The sequence below is a fragment of the Carassius auratus genome, unplaced genomic scaffold, assembly GCF_003368295.1.
Source record: "Carassius auratus strain Wakin unplaced genomic scaffold, ASM336829v1 scaf_tig00033339, whole genome shotgun sequence".
NCBI classification, from domain to species: domain Eukaryota; kingdom Metazoa; phylum Chordata; class Actinopteri; order Cypriniformes; family Cyprinidae; genus Carassius; species Carassius auratus.
Genome location: NW_020526073.1, coordinates 82,501 through 104,735, shown reverse-complemented (window position 1 = coordinate 104,735; position 22,235 = coordinate 82,501). Strand labels below are relative to the sequence as shown.

At 34.4% G+C, this 22,235-nt stretch overlaps 1 protein-coding gene across 1 annotated transcript in view; it reads right to left on the bottom strand.

The window, feature by feature from the left end:
* LOC113081196 (melanopsin-B-like) overlaps positions 1 to 16,651 on the bottom strand; it is a 32,885-nt gene extending 16,234 nt beyond the window's left edge. Inside the window, exons 1-4 of the mRNA XM_026253270.1 lie at positions 16,413 to 16,651; positions 7,099 to 7,246; positions 1,450 to 1,583; positions 584 to 787 (exon numbers count right to left, since the gene is read on the bottom strand). Of these exons, the coding sequence (XP_026109055.1) occupies positions 584 to 787; positions 1,450 to 1,583; positions 7,099 to 7,244 (484 nt within the window). The 5' untranslated portion in view covers positions 7,245 to 7,246; positions 16,413 to 16,651. The remainder of the gene's footprint in view (positions 1 to 583; positions 788 to 1,449; positions 1,584 to 7,098; positions 7,247 to 16,412) is intronic.
* Between the last annotated feature and the right edge of the window lie 5,584 nt (positions 16,652 to 22,235).

Genomic DNA, 22,235 nt, shown 5'->3' with positions numbered 1-22,235 from the left:
ATACTTCAGATTTTATTAGACTAAAACTAGACTAAAATAGTTAAGATTTTATTAGACTAAAACTAGAGTAAAATATTTCATATTTTATTAGACTAAAACTAAACTAAAATATTTCATATTTTATTAGACTAAAACTAAACTAAAATATTTCAGATTTTATTATACTAAAACTAGACTAAATACTTCAGATTTTATTAAACTAAAACTAGACTAAAATATTTCAGATTTTTTTTTGACCAAAACTAGACTAAAATACGTCAGATTTTGTTATACTAAGACTAGACTTAAACAGTTAAGATTTTATTAGACTAAAACTAGACTAAAATTAGATTTTCTTTGACTAAAACTAGACTAAAAATTATATTTTATTTGGCTAAAACGACTAAAATACTTCAGATTTTCTTTGACAAAAACTAGACAAAAATACATTTTCTTTGGCTAAAACTAGACTGTAATCATATTTTATTTGACTAAAAGGACTAAAAAAAACAAAATAGGATAAGGTTGACTAAATATTATAAAAACTACCAGGGTCTAAGATTAATCTGACAAAAATAGATGACAAAATTAACACTAAACTCACTCCATCCTACAAGGGGTGCCAGACTCCAGCAGAGAGAGTAGATCCAGACGAGGAGAATGATAATGAGCGTCCGGCGTCCAGACGTCCAGCGGATGGCCTGCAGGGGTTTGGTGATCACAATGTAGCGGTCGATGGAAATGGCCAGGAGGTTGATCATGGATGTGATTCCAAACAGAGCGCCACAGAAGGCATACATCTTACAACCTGCGTAGAAGCAGATGTGTGATGTGCAAACAGAGTAAGCGTCATTTTTTTAATCAAGATATGTATTAATCTCACATCAACAATTTACAGAGTCAGTTCAATATACAAGTAAACATTATTTTCTAACCTATCCCGCCCTCACTAGACAGAATTTATAACAATTATATTATTAAATTGTAAAAATAAATACATAAATAACAATAATAATAATAAACAAAGAGCGAAAAGAAGGGTTACATTGTCACATCTGCATTTCAGTCAATGTAACATCCAAATTATTCATGTATGCCCCACAAGACTTTTTTTTACAGATTAAACTATTTTTTTCAACAGGAAATTTCTAAGTAATCATTTATAAATGGTTTAGTTCTTTATGGGTTACACATTAATTATTACGCATTGTCACCGCATTGTATAAAGTGTTACCGGAAAGTTCCTCCAATTTCCATTTTAAAGCTATAGATCTCTTTGCTGCTATCAGAGCCAACTTAGCTAAACGTAAATGTTTCCCTTGATCAAGCTGAAGAACTGACACATCCTCCAATAACATAGATCTCGGAACAGCTTAACATTAACAGTTCTGTCAATGGTTTGTGTTATGATTTTATTGGGTTTAAGTAACTGAGTAAGTGTCTAGATGTGGAGGAGGGCAAATTAGGTACCCATTTCACCAAACACCCATTCCTTGTACATGCAGTTGACGAAGAAGATGGGCGACTGAGTGATGGCCATGAGGAAGTCGCTCACTGCCAGATTCATGATGAAGTAGTTCGGAGGCGTCCGTAGTTTCTTGTTACTGAAACACAAAAAGCAGCTTCAGTCACAGTCACAGTTACAGAAGCTCAGAGTAGATGTCACACTCATTTGAACCTTTAATGCACAGATAATTCACACAATTATTTTCACTTTCATATGATCAAAGTATGCAGGCAGTGGTAACTGGAATATATCTCTACTGTATATAAATAGGTAAAGAAAGCATTTTGCAAGTTGCATTATCAAATTGAAATGAAAGAGTTTGTTGAATCTTTAGACAATTTTTTAAAAATGTTTTTATTTATGTCTTTATTGAGTATCATGTTTTATCAATTAAACTTTAAGGCTTATGGCTCATATAGCCTGATATGGAGGGAAAACAGCTCATCTTCATTCAGAGACAATAAATAAATACATGTTATCTGGTGCTTTTGATGTAAATCAATGAGCGGATACTGATATAAACTGATCTGAATATCACGCTATACAGTATCTCCAGTGATGAGATGAGATGTAAATGATCCGCACATATAACACAGTGATGGAGAGCTGAAGAAATAAACTCTCCTCAGAAGATGTGAGATGTTCTGGAGGCTTGTGAAGATCATTCCTCCGCTGAGGAACAGTGAAAGTAAAGCTTCTGGAAACAAACGCTCCTCAAAAGAGACTCTGAAACATGATTGATGGAGAATCAAGTAAAGCTGAGCGGCTTCAGTCCAGTAAGAGTTCATCTGGAGATATTACTGACCTTATTCTCACCTTTACTTGATCACAATCAGGAGAGATTTGACACCAGAAGCTCCATCTGAAGCTGATTACACTAAAAGAGCTTTTACTACAACTTTAAACTATCAATCAGACGACAGAAGACGTGCAGTAGATTGTGTGTGACACAGCAAAGTCTTCATAGGGTTAGAACAGTGCTAGAAGCTTCTACAAGCGTTGACGGTGTTAAATTTATTGATTCAACACATGGCATCTGAGGTGATTCGTCACACAACAATCACAGTGATTGCACATCATCTCATTAATCCTACAGTCACAGTTCACACAATTTCCTCTGATTGAACGTCCCCCATCTGAAACCCTTATCCCCGTCCATCAAGCATTAGAGCTTCAGGAGACATCAACACTTCACGGGAACAACATGGCCTTTCCTAGAAAGCTCTCAGCTGACAGACGACCTCCAGAGAGACACTAGGACGAGTTGTGATTCTCAGTCAGGATCCTAAATCCTGCAGCATGATAAGAGTATGTTCTTATCTGATTAACAGCAGTCATGTTTAGTCATTAGGTAACACCAGAAATAATCTGGGACAGAGATGGATTGTGACTTTGTTGCATATATTAGACAATGTTAAAGTTCCTGTCTCGAGGAACTTTGCTGCCTACTTGCTACTAGGGTTTTTATGGTATGACTTTTATTCGTCGTTGCATTTGCATCATCTAAACCCTAAAGTTCGGCCACTGTTGCCCATCAGCCTTTATATAATCACTGTGGTTGTAAATCAGAAATGTTATGAGCTTGTTAAGTTCTCTCCAGCACACAGTAAAGTTTAAGGAGATGAGCGCTAGAATAAATGAGAGGCTTTTTTAAAGAGGTCAGACATTGATTCTTGTGTTGTACAGCGGGTCTGTTGAATTGAACAGGTTGTCCGTGGCTTTATTTCTGTCTCTTGTCATTGACCAGTGAGAAGCGGATGGTTTATGTTCCACTTCCACACGATCACCACAAACTCCCAAACCCTAAAGGCCTTCATGTGCATCTGATTAATTACGGTCAAAAACATTTTGCTTAGTTTACAGTCAATGTGCATTATGTTACATAACTGCATGGCTACATTTCATTACATTATGCAATCATATTGTTAATGGGCCAATGCTAACAGCAGCTTCTAGACGACATAACTTAGAAAAAAAAAACATTACAATATGATCTCATTTGTTGACATTAGTTGATGAATTACCAAACTAACAATAATCAATGTATTGCAGAGGTTTTATTAATATTGGTTAATGCTAGTTTATAGAAATACAGTGATTTATTGTTTGTCAACTTTAAAATGTCAGTAACATTTTACAGTTTTATCTCATTAGTTAATGCAATATCTAACATAAACTAACAATGAGCAATATTTTTTAAGTATTTGTTAACTAGATATTGATTGTTTGTTCATGCAAGTTCACAGTGCATCAACTAATGTTAACAGAACTAACTTTTAATTAAACGTTGAAATAAACATTGCATATAGAGTAATGCATATAAATATATATGCATTACTCAAGATTCAGATTCAAGATTGATAAAGACAGATCTTTAGCACTCGTAAGCGTGTGTGTTATGTCTTTAGGGCTGTGATCGATAAGAAAGTGTTGTGGGACTGAGAAGAGCGGTGCTCTTTGAGAGTGAGAGCTGAACAAATGCAAAAAGTGTGTCATCTGCCCTGGAGGATTTAGACTGAATGCATCGCATAGAGTGTATCCACAATAAACCGAATCTTCATTTCACAGCACATTTTGGTTTGTTTTTGATCCTAGTCTTTACACTAAAATGCCACTTAGTCATGTTTTACTCATTTGGATTGTTTTAGTCTAGCTTAGATTTTAAAACAATTAAGCATTTCTATAAAAACTCAAAATTCATTATATACGCCTGTAAAATATATGATTAACCTGTTAATATGAGTGAATTTAAACATGCAACACACACAGAATTTATTTATTTATTTTTTAAATAAATATCCAACTGAAATATGAAATGATACAAATTTTTTTTATGATACTCTAAATATCTAATATGCAGCAGTGTTTTAATGAGTGAGTCATTGAATAACTCACTCAACCAGTTAGTTGGAAGGGCTGATTCATTCAGAAACAAAGCAAGTCCTTACGAATGAGTCACTGAATCATTGATTTAAGATTCACTCAAACAGATGATTCATTCAGAAACAAAGCAAGTCCTTACGAATGAGTCACTGAATCATTGATTCGAGATTCACTCAAACAGATGATTAATTCAGAAACAAAGCAAGTCCTTACGAATGAGTCACTGAATCATTGATTCAAGATTCACTCAAACAGATGATTCATTCAGAAACAAAGCAAGTCCTTACGAATGAGTCACTGAATCATTGATTCAAGATACACTCAAACAGATGATTCATTCAGAAACAAAGCAAGTCCTTACGAATGAGTCACTGAATCATTGATTCAAGATTCACTCAAACAGATGATTCATTCAGAAACAAAGCAAGTCCTTAAGAATGAGTCACTGAATCATTGATTCAAGATTCACTCAAACAGATGATTCATTCAGACACAAAGCAAGTCCTTACAAATGAGTCACTGAATCATTGATTCAAGATTCACTTAAACAGATGATTCTTTCAGAAACCAAGCAGGTGACTGAATCATTGACTCAAGCCATTTGTACAAAATTAATTTCAGTAACGAAACACTACTCTAAACAGTTAGAAAGTGCGAAACTGCGCAAAACACGTTAATTTTATTTCACTGTTGCATAGAATCAATATTGACAAAATCACTGAGTATTTGTTTGTGAAAAAATGTAGTTGATGAAAGACAATTAGTTCACGCTGCAATTAACTACTCCTGTTTAACCTTAATTTATCTCATACTTTTATTTACAGGAATGTCGTAATTCTACATCCACTCACAATTTTTACGTTTAATCTAAACGTTTAAACTTTATCATGTTTATTGATGTCTGAAAATGCTCCTGCAGTGTGTCTGCTGTCACCATCTATTACTGACGGCAAACCGTCCCTCTCAGCAACGACTAAAATAAATCTGTCAGTATAAAACCATGTCAAGACTGCTAGACTTCAAACAGCAGTACGAGTAATTAAAATGAAAGACAAAATCAGCAGTGAGTCATACTGCAGTGACGCAGGATTGAGGAGTTATTAAGACCAAACATTTCACAGCATCAGATTGCGCAAACCTCAGTGTAGTCTGTATGCTGGAAAATGTGTCCTGAAATCAGTTTTTAATGAGATTTTGTGAAAAAGGAATTACAAAAGATCTCAAAAGTGGCTCAAACTGTGCTCAGATCTGATCTCAATATGAAATTATCAGCATCCACATTATTTTTACACTGGGAAGTTTGTATTAATTAAGATACTTTACTGTTTTTGAAAGAAGTCTCTTCTGCTCACCAAGGCTGCATTTATTTGATAGAAAATACAGTAAAAATAGCTAAATATTATTACAATTTAAAATAGATGTTTTCTATGAGAATATCTCTTAAAATGTAATTGATTTCTGTGATTAAACCAATCATTTCCACAGTCTTCAGTGTCACATGATCTTCAGAAATCAGAATAATATTCTGTTTTGCTGCTCAAGAAACATTTCTGATTATTATCAATGTTACATAATATTTTTGTGGAAACTGTGATACATTTTACTTCGTTAAATATAAAGTTCAAAAGAGCTGTATTTATTTGTAACAGTATTTGGAGCAGTATTTTGGAACATTATACATTGAAAAAATATCTTCATTTTGAATTTGTGTGTGTGTGTCTGTGTGTGTGTAAAACGTAATATACTACAATTTGAAAGTTTGGGTTCAACAAGATTTTTATTTATTTTTTATTTTATTAAAGCTGCGGTAGGGAACTTTTGACGCTCTAGCGGTTAATAAACAGAACTGCTTGCGTCTTGCGGAAGAACATTGTAGCCGGAACTACTTCTCTCTGTTTATGTCTATGAAGAATCACAAAGGTACTGGGTTACTCCGCCGCGGTACCCCCGAAGCAATCTAAAATAGTCCGAATATAAACACTTATTATAGGTGCACCCTAGTGATTCAGTACAAGCTAAAACACGGTTTGGAAAATGGATTCATGGTGTACTCGCTTATTATATAAATTTTTCTACATTTTGAACACAAACAAAGTTACGGACCGCAGCTCTGATCGGTTGTTTTTTACCGGGAGCGCATGACTTTCTGCACTGGGAGGAGCAAGAGGAGCTTGATTTTTTTCACAGATTATCTGTCTTATATTCTACTGTCAGGACATAATGACAGGTTTAATAAATATGTAAAAAATATTTTTTTTACAAAAGTTCCCTACAGCACCTTTAATAGCCTCAGCAAGGATGCATTAAAATAATCACAACAATTTTAAATAAATGCTGTTCTTTTTTTAACTTTCTATTCATCAAAGAATCATGATTATTGAAAAACAAATTGTGCAGCACAACTGTGTTCAACACTGATAATAATCAGAAATGTTTCTAGAGCAGTGAATCATCATATTATTCTGATTTCTGAAGATCATGTGACACTGAAGACTGGAGGAATGATGCTGAAAATACAGCGGAGCATCAGAGAAATACATTACACTTTAACACAGATTCACACAATTTTTACTGTATTTACTGTATTTTTTATTTAATAAATACATCCCTTAACATAAACACTTTTCTCCAGAAACTGATGTGCAATGCTCACTTAGACACTGTCAAAAAGAGCCTCGGCTTCATAACAGTAAACGCTTCGATTAAGTTGATGAGACTTGAGATCCTACCTGAAGAAGGCATACATGACCAGCAGGTTTCCAATCACTCCTACAGCCCCGATAACAGCCACGAAGAAGGCCACTATGTAGTGTGCATGATCGGGAACGTCCACTTTCCTGAAGAAGCCTCGGTTCATGTCCACCGTCTCCTCCATACCTGCCAGAAGACGCTCATTAAAGCTCCATCTGACTTCACTGACCTCTCAAAGTCCAGCCAAAGAGTTTCTCCAGAAGAATCTCCTCTTAATACATTTCCAACTTGCTTTAGTGTTGTTACACCAGTGTTTGGGGTTTGTTCACAGCATGTGATTCAAGAGGCTTATGGCAAATAAGAACATGCTCTGTTTGAGCTCTCGCTCATCCTGCAACCGAAAACCGCCTCCAGCTCCAGAAATACAGGCAAAGCAATAACACGTGCAGCACAAAGACTTATTTTTTTAATAACTTCACATGAATATGCTTCATGGTCTTTATACCTGAGAGGGTGAATTAGTACTGCATGTCTGTCAGGATGAGCTTTAGTTACAATTCATGACTAATATTACAAGTTATGAAACAATATTTAGTGTCTCGGGACATTAAGATCTAGAAAACATGGGCTCAGTTGTTTCTGGACTCGCAAAAATATCTTAAAATAGGTTGAACGCGAATGCTATATTCTGTCTCCAGTTTTATTTAGATTGTATGATCCTAGACAGAGGATTTTACATTTATTTTTAACTCCCTTTTCCCTAACTTCTTTATTTCACTATTATTACAGTAAAAATGTATTTTACTTATGTAAAACTTGTTTATTATTTGTATTATTATTCCAAATAGCAAACAATAAATTAATACATTGAATAAAATTAGTAAAGAAGTATTTAGTTTCGATCTTCTAAATGCAGCTTCCAGATCCTCTGTACTCATCTTACTGGTCTGTCTGCTGCTTTTGACACCGTTAATCACCAGATTCTCCTGTCCACCCTCAGAAAGATGGGCATCTCTGGAACCACACTCCTGTTTAAGGTTTAAGTCCTACCTCTCTGACAGATCCTTCAGTGTGTCTTGGAGGGGTGAAGTTTCAAAGTCTCACCACTTTGCTACCGGGGTTCCTCAAGGCTCAGTACTAGGACCACTTCTCTTCTCCATCTACATGACGTCATTAGGATCTGTCATTCAGAAGCATGGCTTTTCTTATCACTGCTACGCTGATGACTCCCAACTCTACTTCTCATTCCAGCCTGATGACCCGACGGTAGCTGCTCGCATTTCAGCCTGTCTGAGTGACATTTCTAGCTGGATGAATGACCATCACCTTCAGCTTAACCTTACGAAGACAGAACTCCTGGTGATTCCAGCTAACCCATTGCTTCATCACAACTTCTCTATACAGCTGGGTTCATCAACCATAACTCCTTCGAGGACAGCCCGAAACCTAGGAGTTGTGATGGATCATCAATTAAGCTTCACTGACCACATTGCTACAACAACCCGGTCCTGCAGGTTTGCCTTATACAACATTAGGAAGATTAGACCATTCCTGTCAGAGCAAGCAACCCAACTTCTTGTCCAAGCTCTTGTTCTCTCCAGATTGGACTATTGTACTCCTCTCCTCATCAGGTTACACTGGCTACCAGTAGCCGCTCGCATCAAATTCAAGGTACTGATGCTAGCCTACAAGACGACCACTGGCACGGCACCAACTTACCTAAACTCACTGGTTAAATCTTATGCGCCCTCCAGAGGTTTGCGCTCTGCAAGTGAACAACGCCTTGTGGTGCCATCCCAAAGAGGTTCAAAATCACTCTCACGGACCTTTTCCTGGACTGTGCCAATGCAAATGCAAATGTGAATGTTATAGCTATACTGTACACAAAATGTACATGCTACCACAAACAAACAATAAGTTAAAAATGTACTGGGATTCTGCACTGGCAGTGTTTGTTCCCAGTACAGCATGACAAACATAACACCTGGGTCCTGCTGTGTTTACAGATATTGAATATTTCTATACTTCAGTACTGTATATGAACTGAAGCCCTTCAGGCGGCTGCGGCTCGGATTATTGCTCCTGTCTAAAGGTGCGGAGGAAACCTCTTCAAATCTGTTACATTGAAGAGTTTATGAAAACAGACATATTAAGATATGACAGCATCCATAAAACAACATATGTTGTGCAGGAGAGATTTATAATTGTAATCATTTAAATTAGACACAGACATGAGCTTCACGATTAAAGGAAGTAATTAAACCCGAGAGAGAGTGATTAAATGCTCTATGTAGGTGCCATAAGAGGATTTCCCTCTCTTTATTTATTTATTTATTTAATGTTAATATGATCGAGACCATCAACAGGGTCATGCAAGTTAAAGCTGTTCAATCTGAATGTAAAAAACAGCTTCTGTCTAAGATGACGTTCACTTGCCCTTAATGTCTAATTCATTGCATCATCAAAATTACATAATACTCAAAAATACATCAGAGCAAAAAGTTTATAGAAAAGCTCCTGAAACGTGTGTGTGTATAATTAGATGTTAAGAGGCCAACCCAAAACTTAAACATAAACAAAACAAATGTAAAAAAAACCTTCTAATTTTAAGCTATTTCTCTGGGTATATCCCACTCCCAGTAACAAAGATTAATAATCATTGGTTCATCAATGTTCTCTCTGTGACCTCAGACTACATTTAGCTTTCAGGACAGAAACTCTCAGAAAGCAAGTGTTTCAATGTATTGATCTCCGACGATGTTCAAATATGGGAAATTATCATCTTTTTTGTTCTCCATCAGATGACTTTAAAATAGCAAAGCCAAAGGCCTCACGCAGACTGAAACGACAGACGGATGTCACCAAAACCAACACAAACACAGACCATGATGACAGATCCAGTTACAATCATCCCAAATGATGACTGAAATCTGTACAGACTGATTTTTGCACTTTGTTTAGTGTAAAGTGTCATTTTGAGTGGAAACAATGTCTAACAAATAAAAGAAACAAATACATTTTTCATAATTCAACAGAATAAATGTTGTAAAACATGCAAACACAGACAGAAAATAATCACAACAAGCTCAAAATGATTTCATTTCTGACAGACTAAATTAAAATACTTCAAAATGACAGCTAAAACAATAAATGGCTATTTTTGTAGTTTGTGTCTGAAACAGTAGACAAAGTGAACATTTTTAGACCAAAATATTGTGTAAATGTTTTTAGACATCTAAACTGTTCCTCCTAATTAATTTTTTTTTTTAATGTACAAAAACAGAAAATAATCATAATAACTCATAATGATTTATTTTCTGACAAATTCAGTAAAAAAAAAAAAAAAAAAGAATTAGAATTTCGGTGCCCAAATAATGTTTTACTAAATAAAATTTAAATGCAAAAATGTATATATGTTTATATAATAAATAATAAAACAAAACATTAAAATAAATTAAAAAATACATGAATTAAAAAAGTTGTGTTTTAGGGTTAAATAACATTTTATATATATATATAAAAAAAACAACATTTAAATAAATAAATGAATACATACTTGGCTATTTTAATTTTTCTTTATATATTTATGTCAAATATAAAGTGCTATTTGGCTGCCAAAATATTGTTTTATAAAATAAAACACACACAAAATATTTTTTTATAAAATAAAAACATTGAAATAAATAAATAAATACATGAATGAAATTTTTTTTTACAAATAAACGTGTACATTTAATTTTTTGTTTTTTTTACAGAACTTACTCCTAATTCAACAAATAAATAACATTTTATTTGACTATTTTAATTTTTATTTATATATTTATGTCAAATATAAAGTGCAATTATGAGGTAAAAATAATATTTTACTAAATAAAATAAACAGAAAGTGTAGCTGATTGTCTGTAATTGATCAGATGAGACTCTGGCGTTACCTGCGGTGTTGTCTCTGTCTGCGCCTGCAGTGTTTCAGTGAGATCGGTCCACATGCGAGTCAATGCTGTTGAATATGAACAGCTCCAGATCTGGCTGTGTTCTAATCCAGCAGAGGGGCGGAGCTTCACTTACAGTCGTCATGAGCACACTGACTGACACACAGAGCGACCCCACGCCGCTTGGACACTGATCCACACGCTCAATTGATTTTATTGTCACTTTCAATTGCCCACAATTTGTTCATCCGGACTGAAGAGACTGGAATGTCAATGCCATGCATGTTTAATGGAGGATTGATGTACGGAGAACACATGTAAATCCAACCATAAACCTCTTAAATACTATAACTACACCAAATGTTCTGTATTGTGCAAGAACTCATGCATTCTGACAAACACCGAGGTTATAGAGAGAAAATTCTCCACTTTATCACATGCAAAACAACATTATTTGGAAGAGTGTTATTTAGTTGTTGTTTTAGTTTTTTGGAACTAGTTTTTAGTTTTATATTTTCTCTTTTCACCTTCATTTCAATTAAGGTTTAGATTAGATATAGTTTAGTTGCTTATATTATTTATTGGTTTTAGTTACTTCAGTATTTATAGATTTATTCCAACCAACCCACCAATCAACCAATGTAATTTTGACTATCTCATAATTCTCTCAATTCTGTTTTTTCTTTTTTTTGTTGCAGTTTGCAACAAAAGTCAGAACTGTGGGATACAAAGTTGCAATTACCTTTTTTATTTTATTATTATGTGTCTTAAAAGACTTTTTCCAAATAACATATGTTATAAACTCAATTCTGATGAAAAAAGTACTGAAAGATATAAATTGTGAGATAAATATTCTGAATTATATCATGAATTATGTAACTCAGAATTTTTAAATATAAATTCAGCTGAGAGATATACATAAATAAAAACACTGAATAATGAGATAGAAACTCAGAGTTGTGAGACAAACTTATTATAACATTTTAACTCAGAACTGAGATTTATAAACTTTTTATAAACTATAAAATCAGAATTGAAATAAATGTCTTTCTAAATTTTTGACATAAACACAGAATTATAATATAAACTCAAAATTGCAAGTAAAAATGTAGACTTCTGAGTTTCTATTGCACAATTTTGAGGGGAAAAAATATTTGCAAAATAACAAACAAAACAAAACAAAAAAAGTCTGAATTGCGAGATGAAAAGTCACAATTACCTTGTGAAACAGGCAGAACTCCAACTGAGAAATAAGAAATGTTGCTTTGGCAAGTAGCTGAAATAAAATATATTTGTTTGGAATACTTCATTTCAATTATATATTTTATTTTAAGTCAAGGAAATGGTTTTCGTTTTAGATAAATTTTAAAACAAAACAGATTAGATTAAATTAAATTAAATTAAATTAAAAAAATAAAATTAAATAAAATTAAAATAAAGTAAAATAATATATTTTATTTTATTTATATTTTTTATATTTTATTTTATGTTATTTTATTTTATCCCCTAAAGCAAATCTTTCTAGATGTGGAGGATCTTTAATTTTGCACATAAAACTTCCACTAAATGTCCAGATAGTCTGAGTAAGACTAGCTCGGAGTCTTTTAGCACATACTGTATTAGACTCATGAGGGAGTCCTGATGAACTCTCCCCGGGTCAGAATAAGAGAACTGGACAGCAGCCACTGCATGTCAAGAGCTTCCAGCTTTTAAAATAAGCATCCATGTGTGAAGAGACTCCTCAGAGACAAACGCCTGAGCAGATAAAAGCTCACCGACACTGATCGGATCAGAGCCAAACGTTACCTGCTGCTCATTCACCCTTCAGACAGCTCAGTTCAGCCCACAGCTCAGTTCAGTCCACACACTACAGCAGACGACACTGACATGTGTCTGAAAGCAAATGAAGAAATGCTATAGCGCTTTAACAAGATCATCTGTTGCAACATCAACAACTTCACACAACACTGTGTGTTCAGCAGGAATCAAGCATAAACAATGCTGGTCACTAACAAGTGCCTCAACCAAACGATGCATTTTTAACAGATTAACAGCGTTCACACTGTGAAAGTTTCAATGCTGAACCAGTATTTACAACATATACATCTCTGCAGTGACGTATCAACCTTTTTTGTAATGCACATATAAATCCCACTGAATATAATAGTTAATTTTAGCATCTTATATTCGTTGCAATACATTAAACTATCGGTTTCAACCGATATCTTTCTAAATTATCGGTATCGGCTGAGAAATTTAGTATTGGTCCATTCCTGTTATACACAGTATGCAAAAACAATGTTTATAAACATGCTCTTTTAATAAAGTACATTATAGCTACACTTTGGTCTAATTATATAATATAGATAGTCAATCAAATTTATGGCTGTTTTTGAAGAAATTACTAAATGTAGTAACCAATAAATTTTCTCAGTCATTTTCTGGTCAGAGTTATTGCTCTATTATGCAACAGAAATCAATAATAAGTTGTTTAAAAACATCTGAATCTTTGTGCATTTTGCTCTGAATGCCATTACACACAGAAGAGGAGTGACACCGGATTAAGTTGCAGTGTGAACAGGTTCGAAATCGGGAAAAAAGAAAGCAAAAGCATCAGTTTCCATCTGACCCCTGTGATGACACTAACATATGACGCTAACAGATTTGAACATTTATAACTCTTTGCAGAAACTCACACCCCTCACTATCAGGTGGATATAATTAAACAGAAACTTTAAAGGCGACAAAACATGTGACCTCTTGATTTATAAAAACCATTTCCATTTTTTAAGTATTTTCTTCGCACTTCAATATTACATCAACTACGAATGAACAACTTATTTTTTATTTGCATTCAGTCAGAGGGATCATTTAAGTATGTTACTATGTCTTTGGAAGGCTTTTGACTTTCAAAAACATAAACATTTACAAATTCACATTATTACTTATTTATATGAAGTAATCTAAAAATCGAATCCAATCTAAAATCTGATTATATTACTTATAAGTGCAGTGTAACGGATTGCGTTACTAACTATCGTTATTGTCATGGAATTTGAAATCAGCGATTGATTACAGTTTGTAAGTAATTTACCAAGCTCTGGTACATTAGCATTTAGTCATATAGCAGACGCTGTTTTCCAGAGCGTGTTCCCAATTTCATCATTTTAGCTCATGTGATTCACAATAGGCTTAAATCAATTTCTGCATAAAAATGATCCTTGACCTTCTGATGTAAAACCAGACAACAAGCTCCAACCTTTGAGTCGTGTAAAACACATATTTGCATGAAGTCTTTACCACACAGAGAAGCAGAGAGACACATCTTCTGTGAGCAAAGTGAACACAGAAGACCAATCGATGCGGTCAGTAATAAACACAGCTTTAATTAACTTTACAAATCTGTCATTGACAGCTGCAGCAAAAAAAGACATTCAGGATCTCAAATGCACAGCAGCATCACACACCACCCAATCTCCAGCATTTGTCGAAATTAAACCAGTAGCATTCAAAGTGCCGTGAAACGTGAATGGGTGCCGTCAGAATAAAAACAATCACAATAATCCACGAGTAATCTACAGCACTCCAGTCCAGCAGGTAACATCATAAATTAAAGCTACAATAAATATAACCAAATAAAAGCATTAAAAACCATTTCCATTAGATAAAACTTTGTTAATTGAAACGAAGCTAAAATAAAATAAATATAAATATTAGATGAAGAACCTGTTAATTGTTTACTAAAACTGAATCTATTAAAAATATTTTTGTTGACTGAAGTAATGCGGAAATAAAATATGAATATAAATATTAAATTAAAAACTATCTAGTTAAAGGTGAAAGAAAAGATATTAAATGAAAGATTTCACATTGCTAACTAAAACTATTCACAATACATTTTGTTAATTTAAAAAAGCTGAAATCAAGTAAAATATAAATATTAGATAAAAATTTGAAATTTTGTATAATTATTTTTTTTAAATAATATAATAATTTTAACTATTTTAACTCCACTGTATTTAAAATAAATTAATAAATATAATAAATATATATATATATATATATATATATATATATATATATATATATATATATATATATATATATGTAAATGTATAAATATATGTAAATAAAGATTATTGGAGTATTCTTTACTTAAGAATTTCAGGTTTAGTTCAGTGTGTTAATAAAGCTCAATAGAATTATTAAAACGTTAAGAACAAAAATGACTTACATAAACTACATATAAATATAAAAATAAAAATGATATAATATCATTAAATCCTATAACAGTATATAAACAATACTATTAAACGCATCTCATCAACTCCGTATTATGATCAGTGCTCAGCATCTGTTCAGTGCAGTTGTTTTGACAGAGGAAAACAAGCTACATTTGTAATTTGCTCTTCAGAAGTACCTGTTTTAAACGCAATAAATCAGCTGCATGCAAAGTGACCCATGTTTGGTTATTGACAACTGAAAATGTGTATGATGATTTAACTATTTGAAGCCATATTATCATTCAAGGTCTGTAATTCAGCTCTGAATCTTACATGAAATTTGTCATTTTGAACCCAAACAGAGCATTACTCAATAAATATACATCCATTAGATTTAATATTTTGGCTTTCAACACCATTTATATTTGTCTAATAAGCTGTGAAGGTCATTCATTTCTGATGATCAATATTAACCAGCTGCAAAAGAAACTGCAAAACCAATCATAGCCACTAGATGGAAATATTTGCACAATTATGGAATTGAACTGAAATAATAAAGCCCACGTGTAGTACAACTGAAATACTGTGATAGTTTTTAATAATATTTTTATCTAATACATTTTAGTTGAAGTTTGGGTAATTGAGTAAATAAACATACTTTAGTTTTATAAACTCATACACATTTTCTTGTGTGTCTCTAGCACTCATTGATTTTAAAATCTCTCATAATTAATGATGCTTTAAAAATAAAAGATTTTTCCTGGATTTTTTTTTTTTTATATAATAATAAAATAAAATAAAATAATTAATAAAAAAGCCAAGATCAGACTCCATCAATGTTTTCTAACATTAAAGAGCTTTAACATTAAAGAGCACACACACACATAAAACAAACAATAGAAAGGTTATATTATTTAATATTTTTCATGTTAAATCTACTATTGTATTGCATTGTATATAAATATTCTACAGTCAGTATTAAGTTCAATTACATAAGAAGAAACTAATTAAATTACAGGAGTAATCCCTCACTTTAATTTTCAAGGGAAACGTTATTAAATGACAGTACGTAATGACTCAGTAACTAATTACACCCAACACTGGTAGGATATACACTCTTGATTCATAGCGTGGTTCCTGTGAATCACTGGACCTGTGCAGGGGGCAGAGGTCAGAGGTCACAGCATGCACATGACTCACCTTCATGTTCCCCGCTGAGGGCTCGACCCCCGGGGTCACAGCCGTGTGTCAATCATCTCTGAACACTGCATCACAGAAATAAATTACACTTTAATACAGATTCACATAGAAATCCCTTATTTTGGATTGTAATAATATTTCATATTTTTACAGTATTTCTGATCAAATAAATGCAGCCCTAGTGAGGCACATCTTCTTTACTCCAGACTTTTGACTCCCAGTGTGTATATGTCTGTATATGTTTACTGTTCAGACTGAAGGTAGACAATCAAGTCTACAACTAATTATGATTTATTCAAGGATAATTGCGTCAGCAAAAGCCTGGTGGTCCGACCCACAGTGTGTTAAAGTGCTGTAATGATCATTAGCTCTCTGTTTTCCTGAGGGATTCTATTGTTCAGCAGAAATCACTCAGTCATGTGACGAACCATCTGTGTTTATCTTTTCTTGTGTCTGAGTTTTTCAGACGCAGCTAAAGCTTCATTAGAAATACATGTAACTATCCCAGTCCAAATAGCTATTTATCCTCAACTAATTACTGTAAAGTACTGGAGCAGAACAGAGTGAAGGTTACAAAAGTTACCCAAAATATGCTTTTGGAAAAAAGAACAAAAACACTGCTTGAGAGAAACCTGATATTGAAGCTAAAGAAGAATCTATTTTAGGGATTAACTAAACAGCAAAATAAATGCAGATGTTCTTGAATGCTGCAAGAAGTGTGTGCCAGATTCATAATCACGTGAACGCAAGCATAACAACAGACAACATTTCAATATTATCTTATTAGCCTTTTACAAGAACTAGCATTAGTTATTCACAATCCGAACATAGTTATTATAATTAACTAAAACCATGAAAAAGTAAAATAAATAAATAAATCCAATAAAAACTAACTTTAGCTTTAACTGAAAAAAAAAATATATATATATATATATATATATATATATATATATATATATATATATATATATATATATATATAACTGGATACTGGTTACTAATAACGCGTTACTGCCCAACACTGCCCAACACTCTTAAGAAAAAGGGTTAATTGGGGATCAATATAGAACCATAGGGTTCTTTACTCAACTCCAAATAACTTTTTATAAAAGGTTATAAAAAGGTTCTATAATGACAAGTGACAACCCTTTGGGCACAAAGGTTCTTTAGGTTATTATTCATTCATATATTACATTATTCTGCAACATTTTGTATTTGTAATTAAATTATTGTTTGTAGTAACTTAATATCACATTTTAATCATGCTGATTTTTAGAGAAAAATTTAAATGTGTTATTGATTAACTACATAAAATGATATAAATATATACATTTTCTAACCCCCATATCTGAATTTTGTGATCATTCACATTCATAAATGCATTTGAATAATGAAGTGAAAGAACAAAATGCACACGCGCCACGCGCACTAGTATGACTTCATCATGTAACTTTACATTAGCCTAGATGCCTGCACTTTTTAGGCACGATTTGTTTAGTTTTTGAATATACTTGATACTGTTAAAAGACACATCATTAAAAAAAAAAATACGATTTCACATATCACACATAAACACACGTGGAAAACGTAATTAGAACTAGCTACTAAATTAGTTAAAAATGCCTATCCATATACAGCTTTGACTCACAAACCCCAAACTAACTCAAATGATTCGCGAACCAGCTCCGAACTCCCGAGATGACTCAAATGATTCAAGCTCCGAACTCACAAACTAACTCATATGATTCGCGATCCCGCTACGAACTCCCGAATTGACTCAAATGATTCGCGAACCCGCTCCGAACTCTCGAACCGATTCAAATGATCCGCGAAACCGCTCCGAACTCGCGAAATGACTCAAATGATTCGCGAACCTGCTACGAACTCCCGAACTGACTCAAATGATTCGCGAACCCCAAACTGACTCAAATAATCCGCGAAGCCGCTCCGAACCCCCGAACTGACTCAAATGATTCGCGAACCCGGTATGAACTCCCTAACTGACTTAAATGATTCGCGAACCACAAACTGACTAAAATGATTCGCGATCCCGCTTTGAACTCCCGAAACTGATTCAAATGATTCGCGAACCCGCTACGAAGTCCCGAATTGGCTCAAATGATTCGTGAACCACAAACTTACTAAAATGATTCGCCAACCTGCTCCAAACTTGCAAATGGACTCAAATGATTCCAGAACCCGCTCCGAAACACACAAGAACAGTTTGACCACAGCTGCTGTGCTTCAGAAGCTCTTGCAGCAGCTCAACACTGGTTTTCTCTGAGGTGGTGGGATCACATCAGATTGTGGTTAATCTTGCAGATCATGACTTATATCTACTCTTCCTCTCCCTGCAGTTTGGTAATAATAAAGATTCCTCCTTTGAACTCCCACCTCTTCTGTGGGTTTTATTGTTCTGGGTCTGAATTTGGGCTCCTGGGGTCTCAAAAAAAGAAACATTTTCAATCTCCAAGGTGAACATTATGACAACACCAGTGTTGTGCTAGTTATCAAAAATAATGCATTACTGTTAAAAGTAACTTTTTAGTTATTTTTTAAAGAACTTTCTTTAATGTTCCCATTAATGCGCTTTTATGCGTTGTGGTCTATACAAACGCATAGCAAAAGATAAAATAATTTTTAAACACTATTTTGATTAAGTCAGACCAGCACAAACTGAATATTGTATATCACAAGGATTTCTGAAATAAATAACAAAACACCTGAATAATATATTCTCACATACTTGAATAAACAGAAACATGCCCACATTGTGTTTACACTGGTTGGCATCCACCAATCCTAATGCGTCGCTGCTGCAAACAGGTTAGGCTGCACTTCAGTCAAAGTTAATTAATATTTAAAAAAGTAACGGACAATGCACCATATGGTAATAGTAACAGAGTTAATTTATTTAAAAAGTAATGCATTACAGTGTTAGTAACTGTCAACTGGAACTGCGTTACAGTAAAGCGTTATTAGTAACCCGTTACTGCCCAACACTGTATCTGGTCTACAGTTCAGTCCGGTACAGCACCTGTTATAATTGTCTTAAAAGTCTTAACACTTTAGGAACCTTTATGAATCACACTTATTCTTAAGAATAAGAGTAAAATGAGGTCACTCTTAGAATTTTAACACACTTGAGACAAAAAGTTTTCTCTGAGTGGCTTTATACATACGGTCCCAGATTTTTATCTAGAAATTAATAATAAGTCAATGATGTTTTTGCCACAGAGCCACTGGGGGTTTTAGGGCAAATGAAAAGTGCAATATAAATGAAACTGCATTTAATCCACAATCAGTATCTAGTTAAATACGTATTGGAATAGTTTGATGATGTGATTAGGGAAGCCTCTGAGTGTTTGTGTGTGTGAGTCAGATCAGCTGATAGATCAGTGTAAACAGAGTCCTCTAGTGTCTGTCAGACATCAGCTCTTCACAGCAGTAGAACTGGAGATGACAGTCTTGAATTACACACACAGCTTCACTATTTCAACTGTATGAGTGACATGTTTAGGATCCTGAACCTTTGTACTCTGAGCTCGGGGCGACTCGCACACATTCCAGCACTCTTACCCAAACATCAACCCTAGACGTGACCCCCGCTGACCTCTGACCTTCACATGAACCCAGAGGTCACGGGCAATGTTTCCATTTCATCAAAACCTTGAACACACACACATGCTCACACACACACACACACACACACACACACACACACACACACACACACACACACACACACACACACACAAACACGCTCATATACACACACACACACACTCTCTTTCTCTCACACACACACACGCACTCAGACACACACCACCCACCCACACACACACACACACACACACACACAGTCACACTCACTCACTCTCTCTCGCTCTCTCTCTCACACACACACACACATGCTCTCTCACACACACACACACACACACACACTCTCTCTCTCTCTCTCACACACACGCGCTCATACACACAAACACACGCTCAAACACACACACACACACACACTCTCTCTCTCTCTCTCTTTCTCTCTCTCACACTCACACACACAAACACACACACGCTCACACAAACAAACTCACACTCTCTCTCTCTCTCACACACACACACACACTCACTCTCTCTCTTTCACAGACACACACACACACACAAACACACACACTCTTACACTCACTCTCTCTCTCTCTCTCTCTCACACACACACACACACACACACACAGTCTCACACACACACACTCTCACACTCTCTCTCTCTCACGCGCACACACACACTCTCACTCTCTCTCTGTCTCTCTCTCTCTCACACACACACGCACACACTCTCTCTCTCTTTCACACACACACACACACACACACACACACACTCACACACTCTCACACTCTCTCTCTCTCTCACACACACACACAGTCTCACACACACTCACTCTCACACAAATGCTTGAATTCAACAGAGTGTGTGTAGCAACATAAGTCTGTTCTGTTCACAGACTTGATGGACCTCAGTCGTCGGTTGGTCAGTTTTATTTACTCTATTTTTAGTGATTGTTTGATAATGATCAAACTTTTATTTCAGAAACATGCCAACAGCAAACGCTGAGGTTTAGAAACAGACAAGAGACAGATCTCCTTCAACTGTTTCTCACTGCCATCACGTGGACACACAGAAATAACACACAGATGAGTGTGTGGAGGAACAGCACGTGTAGGTGGTCTGAATTAATTCAGCACAGCTGTGAGAAACACCGAGGGGAGTGTGTGTGTGTGTGTGTGTGTGTGTGTACCTCAGATTAACACAGCTTGGCATCACCTGGAACCGGTGCTCTGCTTTGGCAACGGGACGCTTGGGTGTTGTTTATTTCCCTGTTAAACATTACAGACGCATTTACTACTCAAGCCACCCATCACTGAAACATTTCACGCATCGCTCCTCAGCTAAACGAAAAAAAAGTGACACTTAATTTGGTGCACTTAGATTTTAATTATACTTCACAATTGCATAATAAATGTGTTATTCTGGAAGAACTAAGTATATTAAGTAGATTTTTTTTAAGCTAACTAAAATATATTTTAACATACAGCATTTAGTTATATTTAGATAGAACCAAGTACGTTTTGAAAGTGAAAGTGAACATTGACATTTCATATAATATATTCAATAGCGTATCAGCTCATTACACATGCATTATACATGAGCCACTATTAGTTCATTATAAAGCTACTTTCTGAGCATTCAAACCGGTGTTTTAAGTTTAAATGTGCAAAAATCATTAAATAAATACTTAATGCTCTCTTCTTTTCTCCTCTCTCTGTTTTCAATTTTTAATTTGTCTGATCTGACAAAAACTCATTTTAATCAATACTTCACACAGAGTCAAATAATGATTAGAGACCTTCGTCACGGCTTAGATTCAGATGTGGAGTTTCTCTTAAAAGCATCACTTTTACAGTGTAATATTTGTACCCATAACTATGACTATATTACAAAACAAGGCAGTTAGGCTATCAAAGTTGAAAAAATAAAATAAAAGTAAAAAATGAAAATAAATGCATGGTCAAAATGAAGTGTTTTTCACAGATCATTTACTCCATTACAATAAAGCCAGATTGCTGAGGGTAGAAAAAATACACAACTTAATTTATTTCAATTTTAAAAAGCATGTTAGTGTCATGCATGCAACAATGACAATTTATTATTTCTGCCAATGCATTTGACAATGTCTTCGTTTTGTTATAAGACAGAAAATGTCACTAAAGCTAGACTTTATGCAACTATATACTATATATATATATCTAGCACGTAAATGTCAGTGACTA